The sequence below is a fragment of the Strix uralensis genome, chromosome 23, assembly GCF_047716275.1.
Source record: "Strix uralensis isolate ZFMK-TIS-50842 chromosome 23, bStrUra1, whole genome shotgun sequence".
Taxonomy (NCBI): domain Eukaryota; kingdom Metazoa; phylum Chordata; class Aves; order Strigiformes; family Strigidae; genus Strix; species Strix uralensis.
In genome coordinates this window covers 2,947,336-2,971,330 of record NC_133994.1, presented here as the reverse complement: position 1 = coordinate 2,971,330, position 23,995 = coordinate 2,947,336, and the positions used below count along the sequence as shown (strand labels likewise).

The 23,995-nt window shown below is 48.0% G+C and overlaps 1 protein-coding gene across 1 annotated transcript; it reads left to right on the top strand.

The window, feature by feature from the left end:
* Positions 1-1,567: 1,567 nt before the first annotated feature.
* Positions 1,568-23,592, top strand: VWA1 (von Willebrand factor A domain containing 1). The gene is made up of 6 exons (XM_074893070.1): positions 1,568-2,110; positions 10,272-10,835; positions 16,615-16,893; positions 17,953-18,225; positions 18,965-19,234; positions 19,910-23,592. The coding sequence occupies exons 1-6, from the start codon at positions 2,038-2,040 to the stop codon at positions 19,948-19,950; spliced, it is 1,500 nt and encodes a 499-aa protein (XP_074749171.1). The 5' UTR covers positions 1,568-2,037; the 3' UTR covers positions 19,951-23,592.
* Positions 23,593-23,995: the final 403 nt, after the last annotated feature.

Genomic DNA, 23,995 nt, shown 5'->3' with positions numbered 1-23,995 from the left:
GGTGCACAACTCTGACAGGGGCAGGCCCAAACTGCATGGAGTCAGAGCAAAAAGTCTGCTGTTGATTTCAAGAGTCAATGGTCAAGCCCGCTGTGCCTATAGCCAGACATAACTCAGCAGCTAATAGCCAGACTTACTTCAGTGGGCTGTAACACTAAGACGCCCTGCTCTGTGTGTCAGGGAAACCAGCTAGCAACAGTATTTGGTCACCACAGCTATTGTACCAGGATCCAGATGCCATCTTTGAGGGGATCTCCCAAGTTACATGCTCTTGGTATGAGTGCAGGGGTATCTAATTCTCTTGAGAACCCAGGAAAATGTTTATTCCAGCCTGCATGAATCAGTGGGTGAGGCTGTCACTCGTATGGGGTTAGGCTACATCGGATTGAGGTATCGTACGACCTGATACTGCAAAGCTCCTTCGCGAGGTAGCTGGGTCCCAGCCTGGGAGGGCAACACAAACAAATGCCCAGGAAGTTTAACTATCAGACTGAATCCATGGTTTCTCATTTGGATCTGATTTCTTGGGCCTGTTCTGACTTTCCATTTGGTTGATAAGTTTGGATACAACTTTTCTTCCACCCTGCACAGCTCGTTGGCTCCTAACTCCTGTTCACTTTTTTACAGTTCCCAGGAGAGAGAAAATCAAATTGGAGGAAATATTGCTCACCAGCTTCAGAAATCCCACGTTTCTCCTTCACTACTTTTTAGCCTGTCTTGTTGATCACTCCCCATGTTAAGGGAGATGATGATTAATTGGTCTCTTCATAACTGGGTGTAACTTTCCAGCTTTTCTCTGCTAGTAACGTCTTGGATCTGTCCTGAAGTAGCACATGTTAAAACCTAAAGTGAAAAAAGGGAAGGGACTATTGTCACCTCTACCTGATGAGTAGGAACCAAAAGCAGATACATGGACAGCAGGACAGCCATGGGAAGGGAAACTAGGGTTGGTTTTTGCTCTGGCAAAAGTCTCCTGCATACAGGGGAAATAAAGAGGCTGCATGCCCATGAAGGTTGAAGCCGGGGTCTCTGGTATACGCCTTCTGCCAGGCTCTGCCCCTCCATCCAGTAAGACATTTGTCACAGATTTATCTTCAGGCGTGTGAGTCCCCTTTGACTCAGAAGTCACAGACTTGAGAATGTATTTAACGCCACGCTGAGGGGAGATAATCGCTGGGCACGTAGCAGACTGTTGCACGTACCAGCTCCACCAGACAATATTGCTTCATGCCCTCTTCTACACGGCTGACACCCCACCTCAGCGGTGGTTGCTTCCCGCAGGCTCCGCAGTTCTTGGTGACTTCTGCACCAGCTCTTCTCCCGGGTAAAGGAGTGAGGCATGGTGTTTGCTCGTTCCACTCGTGTTTGGTCCCGGCCGTGGGGCAGCACTGGGGAAGGGACACGCTGGGCAGCGCTAGGACCTGGGGGAATGCTCAGCCTGCCTCCTCCCAGAAGATTAGCCAATATTCCCAGGGCAGGGCACGCTCCCCAGCCTTTCTACTTTTTCTTTCCTCTATATACGTGTTTTTCCTTCTTCTAGTTCATTCCAGAGCACAGCAGCTTTGGATTTCTCTGAGCTTTTTTTTTTTTTATCCCCTGGTAGCTGGACTGCTGCCAGCGTCTTGCAGGGCCAAAGTTTTATCTATAGGGATATATTTTTCAAACCAGCCCAGCTGCACGCAGACTGCCTGCAATTGAATCCACACTCCTGGGGCAAGTTTAACTCGGGAGAGGAACAGCAGCAGGGGTGCTGTTTGTGCCTCTCCTCCAGCTATTCCTGTCAAGATGGATTTATGACTTTAAAAGGAGTGGGGGGGGGGGGAAGGAAAATTGCCTCCAGGAGCCAGAGCTTACACCACAGCTCAGCAAAGCACACATAAAGAAGCAGTCGGATCTCAAGGCATGAGCAGCATAAAAGTGGCACCCTGGGATCTGGTGGATCCTTGCACGTAATATGACTGATCTTAAGCCTTTCATCTGCCTTCACAGAGCCGAGCTTTTGGATTTAAGGTAGTTTGCCCAGGACCAGACTTTGCTATGTTGGCCAAGACGGTGCTTTCTCTTGGTCTGTGGCTGCAGTTTGCTGCGGGACAGAACGCACCTGAGAGAGGTGAGTGCCTGGAAAGGCAAGGCGTTCCCTTACTACTTTCCCCCATTTAACACCTCCCGGTCCTTAAGAGCTTCTCATAAACCTCTTTCAGAATAAAAGCTGAAGTTATATTGCTGCTTTAGGTGTATAGTTATACTTGTATGTTACTTTGCTGGCACAAAGACAAAACAAACAAAAAACCTTCTAAAATTACCATATTAGAAAGAAATTTTATCTTGCTTGTTTCCAGCAGCAGAAAGGAAATTGTTTCAGAAACTTGTAGAGTTTAGTGCAATCATATGGAAAAAAGTCCTGACTCCTCACTGTTACCTATGTACTGAGGCACATCAATTGAGAGAGGTAAAAAGCGATTAGATACCATACCTGTCTTGTTCTCTTGCTAATCTCTGTAATTCAATCATTATATTTCCTCTTTAAAATGCTTTCTCTTGGGTACTGTTTGGTGAAAATGATTACGGGTCAGTCTCGCAGAACTGACAGCAGGGAGAGGGATGTGGAGGAGATGAATGTCTCATTTCTGGTTCCTGCACTGTAGTGCTGGGCAGACTTAGCCCCCATCGTGATGGCTAAGCTGATGCAATTTCTTTTGTTCTGCCTTGTGTTTGCAAGTAGAAAAAGATTCTGTTCTTTGACTGCAGGGCTACTGCTGGCTGCGTCTGGTTTTCACTGCACCTGGGCAGTGTGAAAGGAGACGTGAACCTCTTGTCTATCCGGACAGGAGGTCCTCAGACTCGGGCAGCAGCCCAGACTGCTGGGATCTGATTCTGCTTCTGGTACGCAGACTGTGTCTGTGGGACTGGATGCTGTCCCTCAGTGACACAGGCGGGTTCAGGAACGGGATTGCTGCCTCTGGCATTGTCACAACCCCGATGTCCACGCAGGCAGCAGTTATTCCTATTGTCATGTGTTTCTGCTGCTGTGGGAGTGTATGTGACAGTTCCCCAGCCCAGGCTAAAAATGCTCAAGACCTTCAGAGTATGTGAAAAAGTAAGCCGTGGCTTTCCAGAAGGATTGTGGCTTGCTCCAGAGGCAAAGTTGTGCGTGTTGTGTTACTGATGTGCTGACTTTGGCTCGCACGCTGCCAGGCACCCTTAGAGGAAATGAACCTGCTCGTCGGCAAGGTGCCCATGCCCCAGCAGCTTTGATGTGGGGACCTCCGAGCCTCCTCCCAGGTGCTCCCTAAAGCAACCTGGAGCAAACAGCCAGTCTGGCAGGGCTCCTGGGCATGGGCTAGCTCTCATCCGGAGGTGCCGTGGTGGTATGCCATGATCCCACAGTGAGGGGAACTGTTTGGGAGGTAGGGATGCATGTTCATAACTCTGGTTCCTGGGGATTTGAGTGTGAATGATCGTGGCTTTATTCTCAGCTGCAGTGAACAAAGTGGGGAAGCTACTGGGTGGCCAGTGGTGCTTCCACATGCTCAGGAATTATTAGCTTTTTCAGGACAATGGCTACTGGCTTAGTGCACCAAGGCACAAAGTCAAGGCAGAGCATTGCATGACCAGTTCCACCACTTTCCTCTTTGGGTCCAAATTCAGATCTCTGTTGCATCAGTGTAAAGTCCAACCATTTGACAGTTTGGGCTTTGATAAATGAAACTTAGGTTGGCATTACCTGGCTGCTCTGGACTAGCATCAGCAGAAAATGATGGGGATGTTGCTGTCCCTGTGGGCGTAACAAGTGAAAAATAAAGACCCAGCCCATCCATACACACTTTGTAGAGGGCTCTGCACTTACTGATCTCTGAAGCACAGCTCAGTACCTGGCATAATTACATGATTCCATGACTCTTGAGGCTCTAAATAAAAACAGCAGAGATAGTGAAACTCCTGAAAAGATCGTAAAAGATGGCAACCCAGCTTCCTTCCTGCCAGAGGAATTTGTCTGAAGGGCCATTTCTCAACCTACAGCCTCTAATCTGTGGCATAGACGAGCTGGAACCTGCATAAGCAGTTTGGGCTTTTAGTCACACAAGTATATTTTGCTTGGTGGGGCTCAGCTCCTTAAACAGGCAGGTGATCTACCCATCTGCCATGGCACAGGCCTCTCTCTGACAGGGTTTTAAGGGTAAAACACCTCCTGGCTGGCTTGGTGGGATACCTCTCTTTCGGGGAGAGGCGGTGCCTTTCTCCTCCTGCCTCTCACTGTGACCCCAAGGGGCCACAGGGAAGCACCGACTGCGTTCTTCAGCCTCCAAACCTGGCCCCACTCATCGCAGAACTTTTTTCCTTGCATGGCCAAATAGTGAGAAGGGAAGACAAACATGGAATTTCAAATATAGTTAACCAAGACAGGACATGATCTTTTTTGGCTGTTAAATCCTTTATGCTCTACAAGTTCCAAGTAAATCAGGGATGTGGCTCGTGTTCAGGTCCCAGCTGAGAGTGCAGGGAACTCTTGAAGCGGATGCCTCCTGTCAGCATCTTGGTGTAGAACAGGGAAGTCTGACCAGCTGGTTTTCTCCTGGAAAAGCCAAGCGTTTAAATAGGCAGCACTGACTCCATGGTGACATTTTGTTCCTATATCCATCCCTTCCAAACACTTCTTTGCATGACTGATCTGTGTCTATTGACCATGTATCAGGGTACTGCCATCTGTTCTCTGTTGTCCCCCAGACTTAAGGAGAGCATGGGAGCAGCAGTGATACAAGGTCTGCAGAGTTATTCCTCAGCTCTTCAGAAGCAAAGGCCTGACAGTTCAGGAGGCAGGAAGGTGCTAATGGATGCCCCTTCTCTGAGAATCCCACTGAAGTGAGAAATCTTCACCTGGCATCTTGCCAAACAGCCGAGCTTCTTTTGCTGTAAAGCAAGGAAACTGCTTGAAAACAGCAGCTGCTTGCGTAATGCAGGGGATTTACTGGTAACAAATCTCCACAGCCCCACCTCTGGCACAGATGGCATGTTTATGTTGGATGAAGGACAAAGACAGGACAAAAGATGAGGGAATCGAAAACCTAAACCTGAAGGATGATGGAGTGTCCAGTCATAAAAGTATAAGCATTGCCACGCTCCTGATGTAGTGAGATCCTCTGTCTAGATTTTCTTATGGATCCTTTCTGCTGACAAAATCTAAATGGGAGGAATTTGTTTCCATTTTATGCAGGGCTCTGCTAAGTAGAGGTAACTGTAATGGTATTTGCCTGTATGAAGGATTAGCCTTCTGCTCCACCCACAGACAATCCCTTTAGCTCCAAAATATATACCTGCCCACCAGTGTAACTGTTGCTTTTGTTAACCAATTGTTAACCAGTTGTTGTTAACCAGTGCTTTCTACCCTCCAGGAAGAACATAGGGTATCAAGCTCTTCCTGGAGAGCCTCCTAATTAACACAGCTATTCCCAGTATGATGGGTGAAACCAGTGTTTAAAGGACACTAACACTATGCCCAGCTCTCTTGGTGCCCCAGAGCTGCAGGGTACAGCCAAGAGTGTGATTTGACAGGGGCATGGCTCTTGACTCTCCTCTGATGTTCTTCTCCTTTGAGCAGGTGTTCCATGCTGGTTTTCACCCCTGTGTTTCCCGATGCAGGTGGTTCTGGCAGCAGTGGGATTTGCTCGCATCTGCTCGCTCGTGGGGAATTCTGAATTCCCCTCCCAGAGTGCTAGTGCATGTGGTCTTGTTTATCACTCGTGAGCCATGTCCTTTGGCCATTGATCCCTGCCCTGCCAGGGTCAGAAACTTTCACAGCTGTTTGTTGCAACATTTGGGAAACCAGTGACACTCCTCAAACTGGTGAGGAGCAGAGGAGAGAAACAGTGATTTCCTCCTGGGAGGTGGCAATCATGTTGCTGTGACCTCTCGCTATGGCTTGCCAGCCAAGTAAGTGGCTCATACTCGTTCCAATGGAGGCGAAAGCACAGAGCCATGGCTACATGGGTTTGGCTTGCTTCATGCAGCCAGAAGCTCTAAACAAAGCCCTTGTTACTCTGCCCTGCTGAAATGCCATCAGGAGGTAGGGAGCTCTAGGAACCAGTGGCAGGGACCTGTAGGTCACAGGTTGAGCTCTACTGTGTTCGCATGTTGCTATGGGCAAGCTGGAAAGCTTGCTGGGCTTCACTTTTATTTTCTGCTCAGTTCTGAATGCCAAATTACTGGGTGTGTGTGTCTGCAACACAGGGCTGAGCTGTGCTGGGTCCCGCAGAATTGGCTGTAATCCACACAGATTGCAGGTCCCACTCCTGCCTCCTTGGATCTCTTGCTTAGTCACCACCAGGTAACTTTAATCTTCTCCATTTCCTAAGGCTCCATCTGATTTCTCCTGTTGTTTCAGGAGATCTGGTATGCGTCTGCCGTCTCAGCCAGCACCTACTCCATGGTTCCTGTGCTGTCTTGGCCTCTGCAGCAGCACAGCATATTTATTTGCATGTTTACAGACCATGTGTGCAAGCACCCTGGCTTTCTTCCAGGGCATGCCTGTACTGTAACACAGGCCGTTAAGTGTGCTCCTGACTCACACACTTCTGTCCCCCATCCTGTGGGCATTCCCAGCACTCCTGGTCCTTTCTCCACTGTACCTGCCCCTGACATTCCTGAGCACACAGCCAGGAACGCTCCTGCCGTGGGACAGACCCAGGCACTCATGCCCTAATCCCACAGGCAGGCATCTGAGTGGTACCCAGTGAGGGAAGTAAATAGCAGGGTAAATGCTGTCCAAATGAGAACTGGGCAAAGAGGATCAGGTCCCCTGTGGCTCAAGCCTGAACCACTTCTCTGCCTTCTGTTTCCCCCTTGAGCCCCCTGTGCTGTACCCTGAATGGCTGCGGCCTTGCTGGTTCATGATTTTTTCTGTGCTCAGGTCGTTAGGTTTCACTGTCAGGACATGGAATAGACCCCTTGTACACACTCACTGTTCCCCCGCCCTTTCCCTCCTCTTGATTTTTGCCATCTCATATCTGCCTCTTGCAGTAGTGCCCAGTGGGGGCTCAGCAACCCCCTGCTCACCCCTGCCAGGCTCTTTGCTGTCTCCAGGCCTGCCTTGACACGGTTTTTTGCAGGGGGAGAACTGTTTGCATGAGCTGTCTCCTCGGAGCAATTAACTTTACAGGAGCTTTTCCATTCAGTTGTCTACTGCCTTGTGGTTTTGGCTCCCACACACGGCTCCAGCACTCAACCACTGCGTGTTGCACCAAGTCCATCCGTGCTCCAGAGCCCACGTGTCTTGGCCACCCCACATTCCTGGTCCCTTCACTGATAAAGGAGTCCAAACGGGCAGGCAGGAATCTCTGGTCCAAGGCTTTTTCTCCCTTCTTGCACCTCAAAAGCTGTCAGAAAGCAGAGTGGTGGTTAAAAGAATTCCAAATTCATTACTGATATTCCAGCTATTGTAAATCTCCCAAGTTCTAAGAGTGGAAGAGGAGTGCCCTATGTGTTTGTGCATCCCACAGAGTTCTTTAACTGAGATGGTAAGAAAATGAGTCAAATGGAGTGGGACCCTAGGCCACACCCTCAGAAGCATGTTCTTCCTGACATATTGCATTCTTTTGCACAAATGGGTCTGTGCAGCCCTTTCCCAGACATCTTGCCCCAGAGACCCTTTGAGGTGCTGCTCCTAAGACTATCTGGGAAAGGAGGTCAATATGTATTCAGAAGAGCAAGAAAACATCAAATTAGCCTAGTTTTTATAAAGTGAGCTAGGGTGGAGTCCCTCCACTCCAGAGTTTCCTGCCAACAGTGGTCTAAATCAGGGAGCTTTCTGCCAGTCTTGTGTGGACCCGTAGCCTTTGAACTGAGAGGCAGCCTGTTCTGACAATGAGCCACATCTCCTGGGAGAGCAGAGCCAGCAGTTTTTCTCATCAAGTTCCTTTATCATTTCATTCTTTTCCAAATACAGCTCATTTTTCTTCCAGACACTGCCATCGTCATAAGATAGGATAAACCTCTAAGTTGTTTTAGGCCCAAAAGTTGCTCCTGACCTTGGCAGTTGCTCTTGGTCTTGCGATCACCAGTTTGCTTCTTTTCCTGGGACTGCTGCAGATTAGCCCAGAGCAGCAGCTCTGCATGGCAGAGGCTACTCCCTGGCACGGGGCATGACTGACCCGCTGGCTCAGGCTGGTGAGGAATGTTCCCAGCTCCTGGAACATGTCCACCTCCAATTTGGAGGAGAAAGTACTCAGGATCAGCCTGGTGTTGTGTAACAAGAGGTGTGAGTGCAAGCTGATGTAGCTCAGAGATGTTTTTTTCCGCAGCAGTGAGAGCAGGATCCAGGACTTGTGGTTGTACTTTTAGCTCTACCCAGATTTCTGTGCCTGAGCTCCTGCCTCTTTCTACTGCCCTGGCCTTTCAGTTTATCTGTAATGGGTTAATAACGTGCCTGGAAAGATTGTCATGAGGTTTTGTAAGTGTGCGCAGTGCTTGCAGACCCTCCCTGAGTGCGGTGTGGAAGTGCGAGGTGTGCTCAGGAGCCAGAGCTCCCGTCGTTTCTGCAGTGTCAGGTCCAGAGCATCTCCTCTACCCTGCCTGTGTTGGCTCCCTGCTCTGTTCCAGCCCCCTGTCCTTGTGCAGGACTAAGAATAAGGAGGTGAGATTAGCGTCCTGGGAAATTACTTCCCTCCACTGCTGCAATGACATTTTCTGCTCCCTCCCATGCATCTTGATGGAATTTGGACCAGGAGAATATCAGGCATTCATCCTGCCCTCATTCCATGAGGAGCTGTATTTTCTCAGGGGTCAGGCACTAGGCTGAATTGAGGCATATTTCGTTCCAGTTTTTCAGTCTTTTGGCCTGCTTCTCCTCTCCCATGACTGGCCTTTTTCCTCTGAGAGACACAGGGTCTCTTCTGGCCATCTAAGTAGCTCCTTGAACAGCAGGGATCATGCATGTGAATAGAAAGGAGGAAAAAAAAAGTAACTATTGCTCCTCCTTGCTGTCTTGATCTTTGCAAATGTGTAAACCATGACTTTAAAAGCTCCTCTCCCTGCTCCTGGAGAGCTCACCACAGCAGCCAGGTGGGATGCATCTCCAGCCTTACTTCTGTTGAATGGTGATTGATGTAGCTGAGGCGCAGAACATGTAAAAAGAGTGAGCTCCAAAAGGCCAAACCTCTCCACAGCGTTGGCCTTTGCCAGGAGCCAGAGGGCAAGCTGCACGCAGTGGGGCTGAGATGGCTGACTGATTGCTGTGAGTCTCTGCTGTCTGTCTCAGTCGACCGAAACACGTGGAGTACAGCAGCTGCAACACTTGTGTGCTTGGATATTGTGCTGTTGTTCACAGCGAAGGACCAAGCACACCACCAGTGCTCAGGGCTGCTGCTGCTCTATTGATGAGGTGCTCCAACTTTTCCTTTGCATCTCTTACCCTCTTGGCCAACGTGTGGGGCAGGTGGTGTGTTTGATGTCTGCTGCTGAGAGGGTCCCATGGGCAGGCAGATCGGCGCTAGGCTGCTGTCCTGCAGTGCCTCCAAGAGGTCTTTCCAGCTCCACCGCAGTGCTCTGACCTCTCCTCGCTGTGACCCTCTTGGGCAGGGCCTACATCAGGCTGTGACCTCTCAAAGTGAGGCTGAACCCAAAGAAAGCAGTGGGAGACAAATAGTCCAACACAGGCCACAATCCTGCTATTCAGTGAGGGGGCGGAGGGGGGGTATCTCATGAACTTTTTTCCTCTTGCTCTTTGTGATCTTATAACCAATTCAGGTGGTTGGACCTAAGAAGACTTAGGCACCAGTTTTCTGTTCACAACAGAAAGAGCTTTTTTGGCAATATGTACTTTAAAACAAATGGTGCTAAGAGAACTTGGTTTCTGAACAATCAAGAAAAAGCTTTTTTGGCCATGATGTACTTTAAAAGGTGCTAAGAGAACTTAGTTTCTGAGCAATCACAGGCAAACCTCTGGCTAACACTTCAGTGTGAGCATCTCAAAGTGTTCCGAAGAACAGTTGTGATCAGATGAGTCTAAGCAAAGCTGTCCAATGAGGGAAGATGAGGTGCTAGGGAGATGGGGTGAGAAGTTCCTGAACAGTTGACAGCTGGACTGGAAATAAAACCCTGGGGCCCTCACACTAGATGCAGATAATAAAAAGGGGCAAATTCTGAGGTCTCTACCCAGCAAAATTCTCACTGAATTCTGAGATTTGGCACAAGAAAACCAAGCTTTGCTAGCAGATGCTTGTGCAGGTATGGGTTCACAGCATTGCACTAACACAGCTCCCTTTCTCTTCCCCTGCTAGGTCCCCAGCCGTCTATTTCCAATTCAGAGGGGGACCTCCTCTTCTTGCTGGACAGCTCTGGCAGCGTCTCCTACTATGAGTTTTCCAGGGTCAAGGAATTCATGTGGGACCTTGTACACCCTTTCACCTTTGGCCCCAAAGATGTCCAGACCAGCATCATCCACATCAGCACTACACCCACCATGGAGTTCCCGTTTGACCGGTACCTGTCCAGTGGGACTTTGCAACAAGCCATCCGGGACACTCAACAGCTCATGGGCGACACGAACACAGGCAAAGCGCTCTCCTATGCCAAGGAGAAGCTCTTCAGTGATGAAGCTGGTGCCCGGCCAGATGTGCCCAAGGTACTGGTTTGGGTGACGGATGGTTTCTCCACTGATGACATCTCTGAACCCATGCAGCTCCTGAAGGACATGGGAGTAACAGTCTTCATTGTCAGCACTGGACGGGGGAATTACCTGGAACTCTCTGCTGCTGCCAGCCAGCCTCCTGAGAAGCACCTGCACTTTGTGGATGTTGATGACCTACCCATCATCACAAAGGAACTTCGAGATGCTATCCTAGGTACAGTGGGGTTGGGTTGTGCTCACTGGGAGTTTGCAACAGGGCTGAGTATGAGTTAATGCCTGGTTCTGCAGGGCAGACAGCGGGAGAATCCCCCAAAACCAGCTGCTGTCCTTGCAAACTGAGATGCTTTGTCCACAATGCTATAGGTCCAAGTATAAACCAAAGCTTTTAGGAGGTCTGGGACAAATATCCCTGTTCCCCTTGGAAGGGCCCATGACTGACTGGGACAAATTGTCTTCTGCAGACCTGTTAGTGAGATGAACTTGTGTTTGTAATGAGTTGTTCAGTTGTTAATGAAGGAAGGAGGCTCAGGCTTCCTTAAAAAATGACAAGACTTTGAAATGAATCATGCAGGTCACAGACACCCATACAATTCAAGTGCATCATGAAAATGCCCCCACCTGCACAGGTTAATTGTTAACCAAATGCTTCCTGAACAGGCAATGATTTAACTACGGTAAGAGGCTGCTGACTGTGGGATCGAGGTGCCTAAGCCCCTTGAACTTGATTTTCACATTCAGGGTGAATTTTTTTTCTCTAAAATGCTGTCTGGCTATGTGCCGTCTGATGGAGGCGGAGGACACAAATGTGTTGAACACATTGCATACGCAAAATGGGACGTGTATGCCTGGGAAGGATTTAGTCCTGTCAGCCCCCTCAAACTCTTGTCTAGGGTAGATCTGACTTCCTATATTTACCATCCACCATGTTCAGGCACAGTGGCTGGCACACACTGAGATAACTCCTGCCTACAAGTGGCTGGCAGTTGTTGTTCTCTTAAGAGCAATTAAGGATGGTGCTTGCTATCAGCATTAAGACTGTAGGAGAGGAATGTTTTTGTTCCATAAATCCCCTGTTGTAACGTGTTCCACATCCGCCAGATCTATAGCCCAACTTGGCTAGCCCAGCCCTTGGAAGGAAATCCCAGCCCTAACTTGTTAGGCTTAGCAGGCCAACTGCTGCCTCTTCGTTGCTAGCGTGGTTGTGGTGGTTGCTGTGCAGAGAGCAGGAACAGACAGCAGATTTGAATTTTCAGCAGTCCTGTTTTTCAAAGCATCCAGGAAAGGGTCTGAGGAGACCCAAAGCCATAATCTGGGCCAGAAGACAGGCATTTGGAAGCCAAGAGGAATATCTCATGCTAATCTGCATGCTGCACCGCACAATACGTGTTCTTTTTGCAGCTCAGGGTGGGAGTGCCTGTGATTGCAAAGCAGGGGTTTTGCCTCAGCCTCCCAGATACCTCTGGATTTGTTTGGAAAGCTGAGTGAGTTACTATGACTTTGCAGACTTTCCATTCATTTTTTGGAGGTTCTCTCTCCATTGGAAATCCTATTTTAATTCCTCATTTGGCTTCTGCTATGTGAGTTGGTTAGCGCTGGCTTTGGAGTGTCCAAGTAACCCTTTCCACAGCATCCTCTGTATGAAGCAATTTTTTCTTATTTCCAACCATGATCACTTAACACACAGCAACTACATTCTCCTCCAGTCATCCACTTCTCTGTATGAGTATGGGGCTGTACCAGCAGTCTTACTGTACCAGACGCCACACAGTCCCCCAGATGTTTCATTTCAAGTGGCTGTTTCAGCTTCTAGTGCATCCTGAATCCAGATGGTATAAAATAGCATCCCAAAATGAGAACCTGCCTGCATATCCTTGCAGCACAAAGCTGTCTTGAAGGTCATAAAATCTGCAAAGGTAATAAATACTCTGCTGTGCCTGAGGGCCGTATTCTGTGCATTCACCAGGTCTAAAAGTTACTAGTCTGGGATTTTAATGGAAAGTGAGATTCCCACATGAATCCAGGGGCTGATTCTTTAAGCAAATTACCAGACACTGGTAACATCACCTAAGTTAGCCTTAATAAAACCACATAGGTCCACTCTTCCCTGCCTGGAGGAGGCAGCCCTCATCACCACCTTTCCTGCTTCTGGCCCCCGGGATAGCAGGGGCAGACAGCATCCTTGGCAGGCAGAAATTAGGCCTTTCCAACTCTGGAATGGCCCAGACTGGTTTTATTATCACTGCTATCTTATCTTCATCTCTTGCTACTGTGTTTTAAAAGCCTTTTGTAGATGCACAAACAAGCTTTGTCAAGAATTGCTCTCCTCCCTCCACCTCCTATCCAGGAACGGGGTGTTTCATGCCTGCTCCATAGATATCCCAGCACAATGGTCCCTGGCTACCAAGTTGCTATTGCCTCAGGTAGGCTGAGATCCCTCCATGGAACAGTTCAGTCTCTGCAGCTGTACCTCACCATACAAAGGTAGACACCTTTATGTGAGGGTTGCTCAGTTAGGAAGCATTTTTTTTGCCTTCAGAAATTTGAACAGAGATCTGAACAGACAAATAATATCATGAACAGTTAGGGCTGAGTCTGGAGTTCACAGCAAGGGTTTTCAGTCCTAGACAGCAAGACAACTGCTACTTGGACAAGGAGACAAAAGGAAGGTGCCTTACTCTTCCAAACTATATTTCTGTCCTGCTACAGGCTCTGCTGAGGTCAAGGGATGCCATGTCTCTGCCTCAGTTCCCTTTTTGAAAAACCTGGCTGTGGCACAGAGCACAGAAGATCGGCTGCTTCTTAGACATGGTGGACCTGAAATAGTTCCAGTAATGCTACTACCCAGAAGGGTGCAAGACAGGGACTGTGGATGGATGTGTATGATCACTCCCCCTCTTTTTCCTTGGCACATGGCCCCAACACGAGTCTGCAGAATGCAGCAGGCTACAGTTCCCACAGCCACCGCCGGCCCCTGGCAAGTACCTCTGCCTCTCCTAGTGTGAAGGAAAGAGGACTCTAGCTCAGGCTTCTTCCATTGCATCTTCTATATTATGTACCCAATATATGGCATTTGGTGCTCTCCTTCTGGGGAAGAACCTTCAAATATTGTGAAACCAAGACATTCCTCTGACATGACATCAGGTTCTGTGCTAGCACCCACTTGCTCTCCCCTCAGCCAGTTGAACTGGGAGTTGCTGACTTGTTTCATCCTTTGGCACCATCTCCTGTGCCAAGCTCTGCAGGAGCCCACCTGCCCAGCAGTCACAAAACATCAGCCGCTTCCCGTGCACATTCAGAGCAACACACTTCTGATCTGAAAGAAGGTTCTGGATAACTTCTGCTGCAGAAAAGGCTTTGAGCCTGGGGTCCTCTGACATTCTCACTCAGTGCTGAATATAAGCAGGTGACCAGAGGGAGTGATCTCAGACCTTGAATGTCCACCTTGGTAATGGAGAATTGTGTTCCCCCCTACCAGAATCAGAACCATCCATATCAAAGTAGGGAAATAGAGGCACAGAGAAGAAGTAATTTGTCCCAAGTCCTAGCTGAAGCTTCTGCAGAGAGGGGAACATGTATCCAGGCCTAGAACAGGCTCATCTGCTGCCTGGCTGCATTTCTTACACACATCATGAAAGTAGCAGCATTCCTGGGAGTCTAATCTTGACCTCAACAGCATTCACAGGATGCCAGCAAACTTGTGGCTGCAAAATAGTGTTTCAAGTCACTGAGAGGTGGGAGGTGGAAGGCAAGTGCGTCACAAACTGTCTCTGAGTGTTGCTAGGAAGGCGCTGCCCGGGTCTAATACAAGAGATTAACTTGCTACTTCCCTCTGGGAACAAGGAGGTGCTGTGAAGCATCCCATGGGCATCTATTTTCTGGGGCTTATTGCCCTCTTTATACACTCAAGGCATCTTTAATCTGGCAACAAGGGGCAGAGCTATTTGCTGTGGGCTTCCTGCAGCATGTCCCTCAGGTGTTGCACCCTGTCCCTTTAATCTGCCTGATTTATTCACAGTGGCCCTGGGCCCTGCCTCCAAGCTCACTTATTTCCATTCCCTGAGCTTTTGGCAGGACTTTTGGCGCTGAGGCCTTTCCTCTGTTCCCTGTTCCTTTGTGGTTTGGCCACTGGTAGCTGCGGGGCTCACTGAAGGGTGCAGTGCCCCAGGCCCCGTGGTGCTGCCTCCCACCCTCTGCCTCCTCCAAGCTCCGAGCGGTGGAGTGCTGCTGGCTGGCAGCGTGTGTGGATGGGCGCGGGCAGGGCACGGAAGGGAAATGTCCCTGCCTGTCTGGAAGGGCCAAAGAACAGCTCAGAGGAAAAACTGAGGCTGCTTTATTTGGTACGGGGAAGTTGGCAGGGACTCGGAGTAGCTTGGAGGAGAAGAGCTGATCTTCTCCCAGTCAAGGGACAAGTCTGAGAGTGCAAGGCTACCTCCTATTCTCTTGCAGGTCTGGGCAGACTTTTGTGCCTCCCTTTACTTCTGCATAAAGGGCAGCCAGTGGGAGCTACTTACGGTACTCTGTGAAGTGTTTAAGTTTGAGCTGGAGAGTACCATCATAAGGGTTCAGGAGTAACACTGTGCAGAGCAAATGCACTTCTTTAAGGCTTAGGGTGCTTTTAAAACAAAAGAAGGAGCATCTTTATGTCTTCATATGCCACTTCCCTGGAGCTAGAAACAAAGTCCTGTGTGTTTCCATCTTTCTGGAAGACCAGAGAACAGTGGGATTCTGCCCCAGATGGGCTCAGGAGGCCATGTGTGTCAGAAGGGTCGAGTAGCTGAGGAGGCTGGGGGAACTGCAAGCATCAGAAGAGGTATTCGTGTCTGGCATTTGGGGTCTAGAACTCAAAGGTAGCACAAGCCTTGAAGAGAAGCCTCTGTGCAGGGGGAGACAGAGGCGAGATAGCACAAGAGTGGCTCTGAATGTTGAATGTCACAAAACAATGGAGCTCTGTGAAACACTGCAGGGAGTGACTTCAGCTGGGATGAATGCAGCCGGCTCAGCAAATGCTGGACAGTCCCCAGTTGCTACCCCTTCTTTCTGGCCACTGGCTACAGGCAGAGAGCAGGGAGAAATGTTATTTCTCCACACTCTGGTCTGCTTCAGATACATGACAAAATTTAGTGGTTTGGTTTCACTAATAGGTGATTTCCACAGGGAGCTTGGGATGAACCAACCGTGGGAGTTTTCTAACCTCGATGCCTGAATTCTGTCTCCAGCTTTGTCACAGGCAGTGCCTGTGCTGCTTGCCATGTTGGGTATGTGGTAATGCCTTGCTGAGCGTGGGAAGCTGCCTGTTTGATCAGGCACAGTAGGTCCCACACATCTGTCAGGAATAGCAGCTGTCCAGAACTTGCTGGACCACTCCAGATTCATTCTTGGTGGTGCAAGACAGGCTTGGATGGGCAGGGGCATGGTTCCTGCTGTTCTAGGTCTCTCTGTCACCAGCACTGTTTGGCCTTAGCACAGAGGACAAGGCAGAGAGAATGGAGAGGGAAAGCTGAGGCTTTATAGAGCAATTTGGAGGCTTGTGGCAAACTGTTTTGTAGCTGGAGATGCCTAGGAGGCAAGGTGCAGTAGTATTCTTGAGCCAAAGCCTGTTGTGCAGACATACGTGAGCAATTGCTTTAGCCAAAATGCCACCTCATGGCAGTTGAGACGTGTATTTCCTTTGCAAGCTCTGTTCAGTGAAAGAGTCTTGTCTGGAGGAGTAGGAGTGGTGTGAAAACCCAAATATTGTTCCCTCAGTTGGTAGGTGTTTTACATTTTTTTTAGCTTTATGCTTGGCTTCAAGGATTTAGTTTTGTTCTCCTGAACCTTTGAAAGAGGGTCTGGTTCACTTGAGTTGCTGGGAAGGGGCTTGGCTACACCAAGGTGACTTCAGCTGTCATCCAGGGTTGCTGTAGGCTACATCTCCCATCCAGAAGGGGCTGTATTTTAGCCATGTTCTGTGTATTAAAGTCAGTAGTGATTTCTGACTCCTGTTTCTCTTCCAGATGTCATCCAAGCAAATCGGCTCCATGCAGTAGATATCACCTCAAGCAGCTTCCGTCTGACGTGGCCCAAACTCCTCTCCCAAGAAACCGGCTACTACACCCTAGAGTATGCCCCGATAGATGATCTAGCAAGGAAGAGGACAAAGCAAGTGTCTGGGGCTCACACTAGCCTCCTGCTAAGCAACCTTGCACCAGAAACTACTTACGAGGTGGCACTCATTCCTGAATCCAACGTCCACTACTTCCCTCCCCAGACAACAAGGGTTACCACACTGGCAGGTAAAATGTGCACAATCGTGACCAAGGGGGAAGTCTCCACTGTGCTGAGCCTCACATATATAAAGCAAACAGGAGAGCCCTTGGTCTGCATCCCACAGCCTCGTGGTCTGATTGGAGGAGTCAGATGGTTGTGGTCAGGACAGAACATAATGAGTTTCCTTATTCTGGCACTCAGCTGGCAGCTCTTTCCTTAAAGAGATGGTCTAGACCACCCAGAACAGGGGATCAGGTCTGATGGTCATAAGATGCCCTTCCAACCTTAAAAAAATCTATGAATCTGGAGGAAAGCAGAACCCACTGCTCTGGGAGAATGTGGCAGGAGCTGAAGCTTGCAAGTATTTAACAGGGCTGAGGTGTAGAGCCCAAGCAGGGGGATAAAGCCCGGGCTGCTGCACATGCTTACCCACTATCCCAGTATGCTGGTCAAGCAGAAGCAGTGCTGCCTTGTGTGGGTTACTGCCAAAGGGTAATTTTTTTTAAAATGAAGGCTATTTTGGACTTCATAGCTTGAGCAGCTGCTATGGGAACAAGGCGATCCCTGTCTCCTACCTGGGGCTGCAGATGCAGTTAGGGGAGAGTGGACTCTTAAGCAGGTCCATGCTGCCTCTCCAGGCAGGTGTACTCACTGGTGGGGAACCCTTGTGTAAGAGGGAAGGAGCAGGGAGCACTCGGAGCAGAAGCTAGCCCCTCTGTGCAGACTAGTCATTTGGGTCAGAAGAGTAACTCAGATTTATGCTGGACAGCAACATGCAAAAAGTTGGCACACGGAAAATCTGAGCAGGGGTGACAAGGTCAAGATGAAATTGCATCCAATATTAACTTTCTGCTTGCAGGAACAGTTAGAGCAGAGTAGTTTTACCTGCTCTATAACGCACAGGTAAAGAAACCATTTTCTTAGGGCTGAGCTGGGTTGTGCTGACTTGGATGACTATCAACATCCACTTGTTGGATGGATTTTCTTCCACCTGGAAGCCAAGTATGGTGCAAGTCTATTATGCTCCTCTGACAGCATTCTTCTACCTTGGATTACATACTCACATCTTTTTACGTTCCTTTCAGAGGAAATAAGCCCAGCTCAGGTTCTCATCTCAGAGTCTGCACCACACAGCTTCCATGTTAGTTGGGCTCCGACACTGGACAGTGTGATCAGCTACCAGATCCTGTATGGACCGCTCCCCGGGAACTCCGTGAAGCTGCTGGAGGTGGATGGCAAGAGCAATAGCACTGTGGTGGAGAATCTGGCACCCAATACAACCTACCTAGTGACAGTGACTGCAGTCTACAAATCGGGAAAGGAGAAATCCCTGTCAGCTAAAGCATGCACTCAGGAAGGTGAGTGAGCCACAGTCTGAAGCATGCCTGTTCCTTTGTATAGGTCATCTGCCTCTGGGTGAAGCCAGAGAACTCAGCCCAGTAACTGGGGAGGGATGAGAGAAGGGGAAGGCTGCAGCTTCTGATGAACAGCAGATGATATGTTATTAGGATGTAGCAGATGTGTAAGGCGTAGGACTGAAAGAAAATCAGACGTGCACTATATGACTGCTATTACAGGGTGTGTACTGCCAAGCTGCTGGTGCAGTCACAAGCAGAACAGACTTGGAGATCCCTGAATCTCCCTGAAGAAGAAAGAAAACTGCCTTTCCCTCCTATCTCCTCAGTGTCTGTTCTTTGGTGTGATTTAGCGTCAGAGGGGTGGGAATTTCATCGGCAGAAGATTCTGCTCTGAACAGGTACCTGTAAAGATACTGCAGGAGGCAAAATCTAGTTCTTAGACTCAAGAGTGAGGAGCTCAGGGAATGACAGAAGCTGAGGGTGTGGGAGGTGGCCAACAGTGCCTAACAGTGCCAACAAAAGTATTTTGTGCTGGTACCAGGACAACGTTAAGGACTAATTAGGCTGAGCTCCTCCAGTGCAGAGATGCAGAGTGAGAGGCTATTGCATCTCTACAACAGAGAAAGACCAGGCTGGCTGGCAACCCCTTCTCAAAATCCCCTCAGGAGGAACAAGGAGCTAGGCGGTAAGGACCACTCCATATAAACGGCCCACAGTAACATGAGTCTTCTTTCTCTAGAGGGCTCCAAAGTGAGGCACCTTCGCTTTGAAGACATGGGCCCCAACACCCTGAAAGCCTCTTGGGACCCTGCCGATGGGAAAGTCCTCGGTTACAGAGTCAGATGCCGGCGGCAAACTGGCCCTTCGTCTGTGCTCAGCGTTTCGCCGCAGATCCACAGCGTGCTGCTCACAGACCTGGCTTCAGGCACCACCAACAAAGTGTGTGTGAAGCCCATGTACAAGAACCAGGCAGGCAAAGGGCTGTGCCGCATGGTGCACATGCAGCCAGGTGAGCTGGGGTGCAAGGCAGAACCCTGGGGTACTTCAGCCAAGGGAAAGCGTCCTGAAGGGCACTGAGGTGCTGGAGATCCAACACAGGGGAGCCCTCATGGCTGAAATTCTCTGTGCTCATCAGCTAGCTTGCCAACAGGGCTTCATCACAGCTAGCAGCCCAAAAGGTACTGTCCAAAGATGGGCTTTCCCCCCCATTTTTAAGAGCAATGCTCCTCCTAGTGGCGTTATGTTTGCAGGCGGAAGAAAAAGTGTGCAGTGGAGACAGTCCTGCAACTACTTTGGGATAACAAGGGCGGGAAGACTGCTAAAAGCTGGCATGGGCATTGGAAGCACTATTTAAAAGTAATTTAAACTCTTGGCCACCCTTCACTTTTCAACGTGGCAGGGACAAGCTAACTATTAAACACAGCTACTAAGGTACAACACATCTGCTTTCCTCCTTCCACTACCCAGAAGCCACTTACTGTCATGAAACACAAAGGGATTCTTGACAGGCTGAAGTGAAGCAAGAGCTAAAAAAAAGCTGTGTGAGTGTGCAGAAGAACAGCCTTTTTCCCAGCAAGAGGCTGGAGTGATAGTGAAGATGACCACAGGGATGAGATCTCTGACTTAGTCAAATTTGGAGAATGGGTGGATAAAGCTGACATTGTACTTTTTGTGTTCTTCCCAGCTACAGAGGCCCAAGGATATAAGCACAGACAGAGAGCGTGACAGACTCTGGAGTGAACTGATTCCTGGCAGAGCAAGGAATCTTGCTTGGACAAAGACTTGGACAAAAAGGAGAGGTCAGGGGAGGAAACCGGAAAGTTCACAGATCATCTCCCAGCCTGCACTGTCCGTTGAGGTGTCCTGGTTGTCCAGCCTAAAGCCTGTCCTCAGCCAAGTGCTCCCAAAGCTTAAAGGTTTGGCTTGGCTGGCTGGAACAACCAATCCAACTAGTAGATCCCAAGTCTCTACCCTCTTTTATATAAATATGCCTGACAAATAACAAACAAAAGGCAAAGTGATGAATCCTCACTCTTGCTTGCTTACCGCCTGTTCTCTATTTATTAAATGTTGATACAGTTTTATTTTTGCAGCTTATGAGCATGTTCAAGACTCAGCTGTTCACTGCCCTGGCCTTTCATTCTGGGCACCTGCACTCAGAGAAAGATTACACGTGGCTAAATCCATTCCTGCTGTCAACAGCCATTGGAGCTGACACACTTGACAAAGAGCAGCTTTCCTCCAACTCATCCAGTGTACTCAACAGGTAGCTCAAATTAGGCATCCCAAAAGTATAGCATCTCAGGGATGGAAGGGAAAAGCATTAGGAGAAAGAAGAATAACATAATACAGAAATGTACAGTATGCAGAGGAGATCGGGTCAAAGCCACCAGGATTTCTGAGAAAAGGAAGAAAAGAGGTTGTTAACCCACTTGGCCTTTGACCAGGACATGGAGACACTTCATTAAAAGATGTCCTGCCTTTTATAAAGTGCAGTGACAATTTAGTGTTCCCAGATGGTCTTTGGTTTATGGCAGAGCTTGGCCAGTGAACTCTGAGAAATGGAACGATAGGGCCATGCCAGGCCAGGGCTGATGGGCACTGTCAGAGTGCTCTAGCAGGAAAGTTTTCTCACTGTCTGCCTGCTGAATTCTTGAGTCTCATCAACACTATTCCACTGTCCCTCTGGCACTGGTATTAAATTCATCTGCTGCAATGACATACAGATCCCAGATGGACTTTGAAGGGCTCAGTTCCCCCAAGTCATTTGCCTTGGTATTTGGTATCAGTCTGAGAGAGCAGGAAACTCAAAAACGTAGGAATTTGCTTCCCCAGCAGGTTACTCTACTCTAGAGCTCTCAGCCCTCAGTTGAGCTCAAGGAGCAGCAGTGAGTCAAGAAAAGTCAGACAGCAAGACCATCTAAACCAGTTATTTTTCTTACTCAAATACACACCTCCAAACAACAGTGCAGTGCTGCCTCAATCTTGACCTTACTGTGGCACACCCGCAATCAGTTCCACTAAATTGGATGTGAGTCCTGCTATCAGAGCTGCTATATGGAGATTAATTAACCTGTTCTGTGACTAATTACAGACAGTAAGTCTTCAGCACTGTCATTCCAGGCTCTACCCTCTGGAGACATATAGCACATCTTTAGTGTCTTGTCCTGGGCTTTCACCCAGCCCTAAGCTTCAGCTACACTTAAAAATCAGGTTTTTAGGGGAGAAGAGTAAATCTGATTCCTTCCCTTTGGCCCTAGGCTTGAACTTACTGTCACTAAGCTACTCTTTGGTAAGGGGAGCTGGAAAAAAAAAAAAAAAAGGCGGCAATTTTAATACCTAGCGACAAAGCCATTGGAGAAGCATGGTTCCAAAATTCAGGGCTTAGGGCTGAAAAAAAATGTATATACTTGTCTGCTAACAAAAACCAGCATCAGTGGGAACACCTTCCCTCAGTAATGCTTGTTCTATTTTAAATTTATTGCTTATTTGTCCTACATGTGGAACTTTTTTTAAAGCTGTACTGTATGTTGGAGAGCCCCTGTGCAGTGTCGTTCGTCCCACAAACCCTCCGTTAGTTCTGCTTATGGAGTCCTTAAAACAGCTCCTTTCAGAGCCAGGAGGAACGTTGTCACTGACCTTGTCTCCTGAGTGCTGAATTTGTCATGTTTAGGTTTATGGTGCATTTGCCTTGGGCTGTCTTCCTGTACAGGAGGAAGGGATAGGAGGGAGGTGAGTCATTCATTAACTTGATAAGATGATTTCATATGATTTGTGTTCTCCTTTGGAATGTGTGTTTGTGACTGATTAATCTTAATGGAGACTCTGTGCTGAGGGGAAGATAAAGCCTCTGGAATCTCTCATGCAATAAGATAATCTTCTTAATTCTTGCTGTAGAACAGAAATTAATTTTGCACAACTCCCTGCATAGTTTACTAATACATTAACGTGTCATCCCCCCCAGTTGTAACGTATCCTTTTAAAGACAATTAAATGTACAATACAAGAGCTACTGGATGATTACTTCATTCCTGATGGCAATAAGGGCAATTCTGTTAAGTATAGCTTTTGTTCTAATGAGAGGTATGGGTTGAAAAGCTGGTATTCATCTCAGTTTTCACCCCTGACTTCATAGTCTGGTTTACATGAAACTTTACCCCTAATCCTCCCAAAAATGTGTCAGAAATATACAAGCAGAAATATATCAGTCTCAATAATGTCTCAGCTTCAGTAAGAATTGTTTTACAAGGAGCCAAAAAGTAAATTTCCCTGAAATCTTGACAGAAATGGTAGTATTCATAAACATGAAAATTCTAAGTCGGACAGGTAAGTTAAACTAAACTGTTTTTTAACTAAAGCCTATTGATTTCTAGGGCTATTTAAGCATCCCATCTGTACTGATATGATGGGTATGACACCCAGACAACGATGTAGGATGAGAGCACAAACCATCAGGGCTCCCAGTAGGAACTAAGTTCTGTGTGTATGGACTATAAAGAGCTTCATTTGTAGATGAGCTGCTCTCAGGTTTTCTTTAAGGTCCTTGCACCTTCTGATGCATGTGGCGTTGGCTATTATTAAAGATTTAACTTGGAGTTGCTAGTGTGACCAGCTGAGAGAGTTCCCATGTTCTTCACTAATACAAAGATGCCTACTATCCCTTAATAAGACACCATGGTTTTTCTGAACACAACCTTCCAGGAAGGTGCTGATCTGTCAGGGACTGGCGTGGTTATCCCACGCAGCCGATCTGTTATCTAGATGTAATGGCTTTCTGAAGAAAAACAGCATACTTCCCCAGTTCCAGAATTTAGCTAGAATGTTTGTGTTCACTTGGAAGGAACTTGCTCTTAAGTGTGTAGTTCTTGCAGCCTTCCCCTGTATAATCCCAGGCTCACTAAGATGTCAAAGTACAGCTATAATTAGGATGCACTAGCTAATTTCTCAAAGCAATATGGAGGTTATATCTGCACTTGGCTACTGTCAGCCAGAAGGGCATTTAATTTACTGTAGTAGATGACTGCCTGGTACAAATAGGCTTAACTTCGACAGCTTCGCTAAGAAATACAAGCCAGCATACACCTCAAAGATATGATGGTTCAGAGAATGTTTTTACCACTGCCAAGACGAAGGAAAATATTCCACCCAATACAAAACTGGTGCTGATTGTACAAGCTGAGTGGGGAGTCTCCGTCCTACACACGACGTGCTTAGAAAATACCCTACAAGTGCAATTATAGATGTTTGTTTAGTGCTTGTCTTTCTTCTTTTGTACTAAGCAGTACTGCAATCAAACCTTTATTAAACATTCAATATATATTCTTTGACCCAAGATGAAAAATTAAAAATGTAAATTATAAAACTGCAGATAGAATATGTTTAATTATTTTGAGGAATAGTGGGGCTGGAGTGCTTGGGATATTACCCTGTAACAGACATTTGCCACTGTATTGGTTTTCCAAAATGCATGGCGCTATGGAATCACTCAGCAGAGGCAACACTGATTTTTAGAACGAGCAATGAACCACCAACAGTAAAAAAATAAGCGAGATGAATTGATAGAAAAATCGAGCATTCTGCAGGAACTTTTTGAGAGACTTAAGTGTGAGTTTGTGAAGAAACATGAACATTTAAATAAAAACAAAACAAACCTGAATGCCTGCCCCCGGCGTGCTTCTGAATGCTGAAGTTTGTCCAGGCTCTATTCTACATTTTACAGCATTTCAGGCTGCAGGATTTTACATGGGAGCTTTAGAGGCGTTTCTGACTT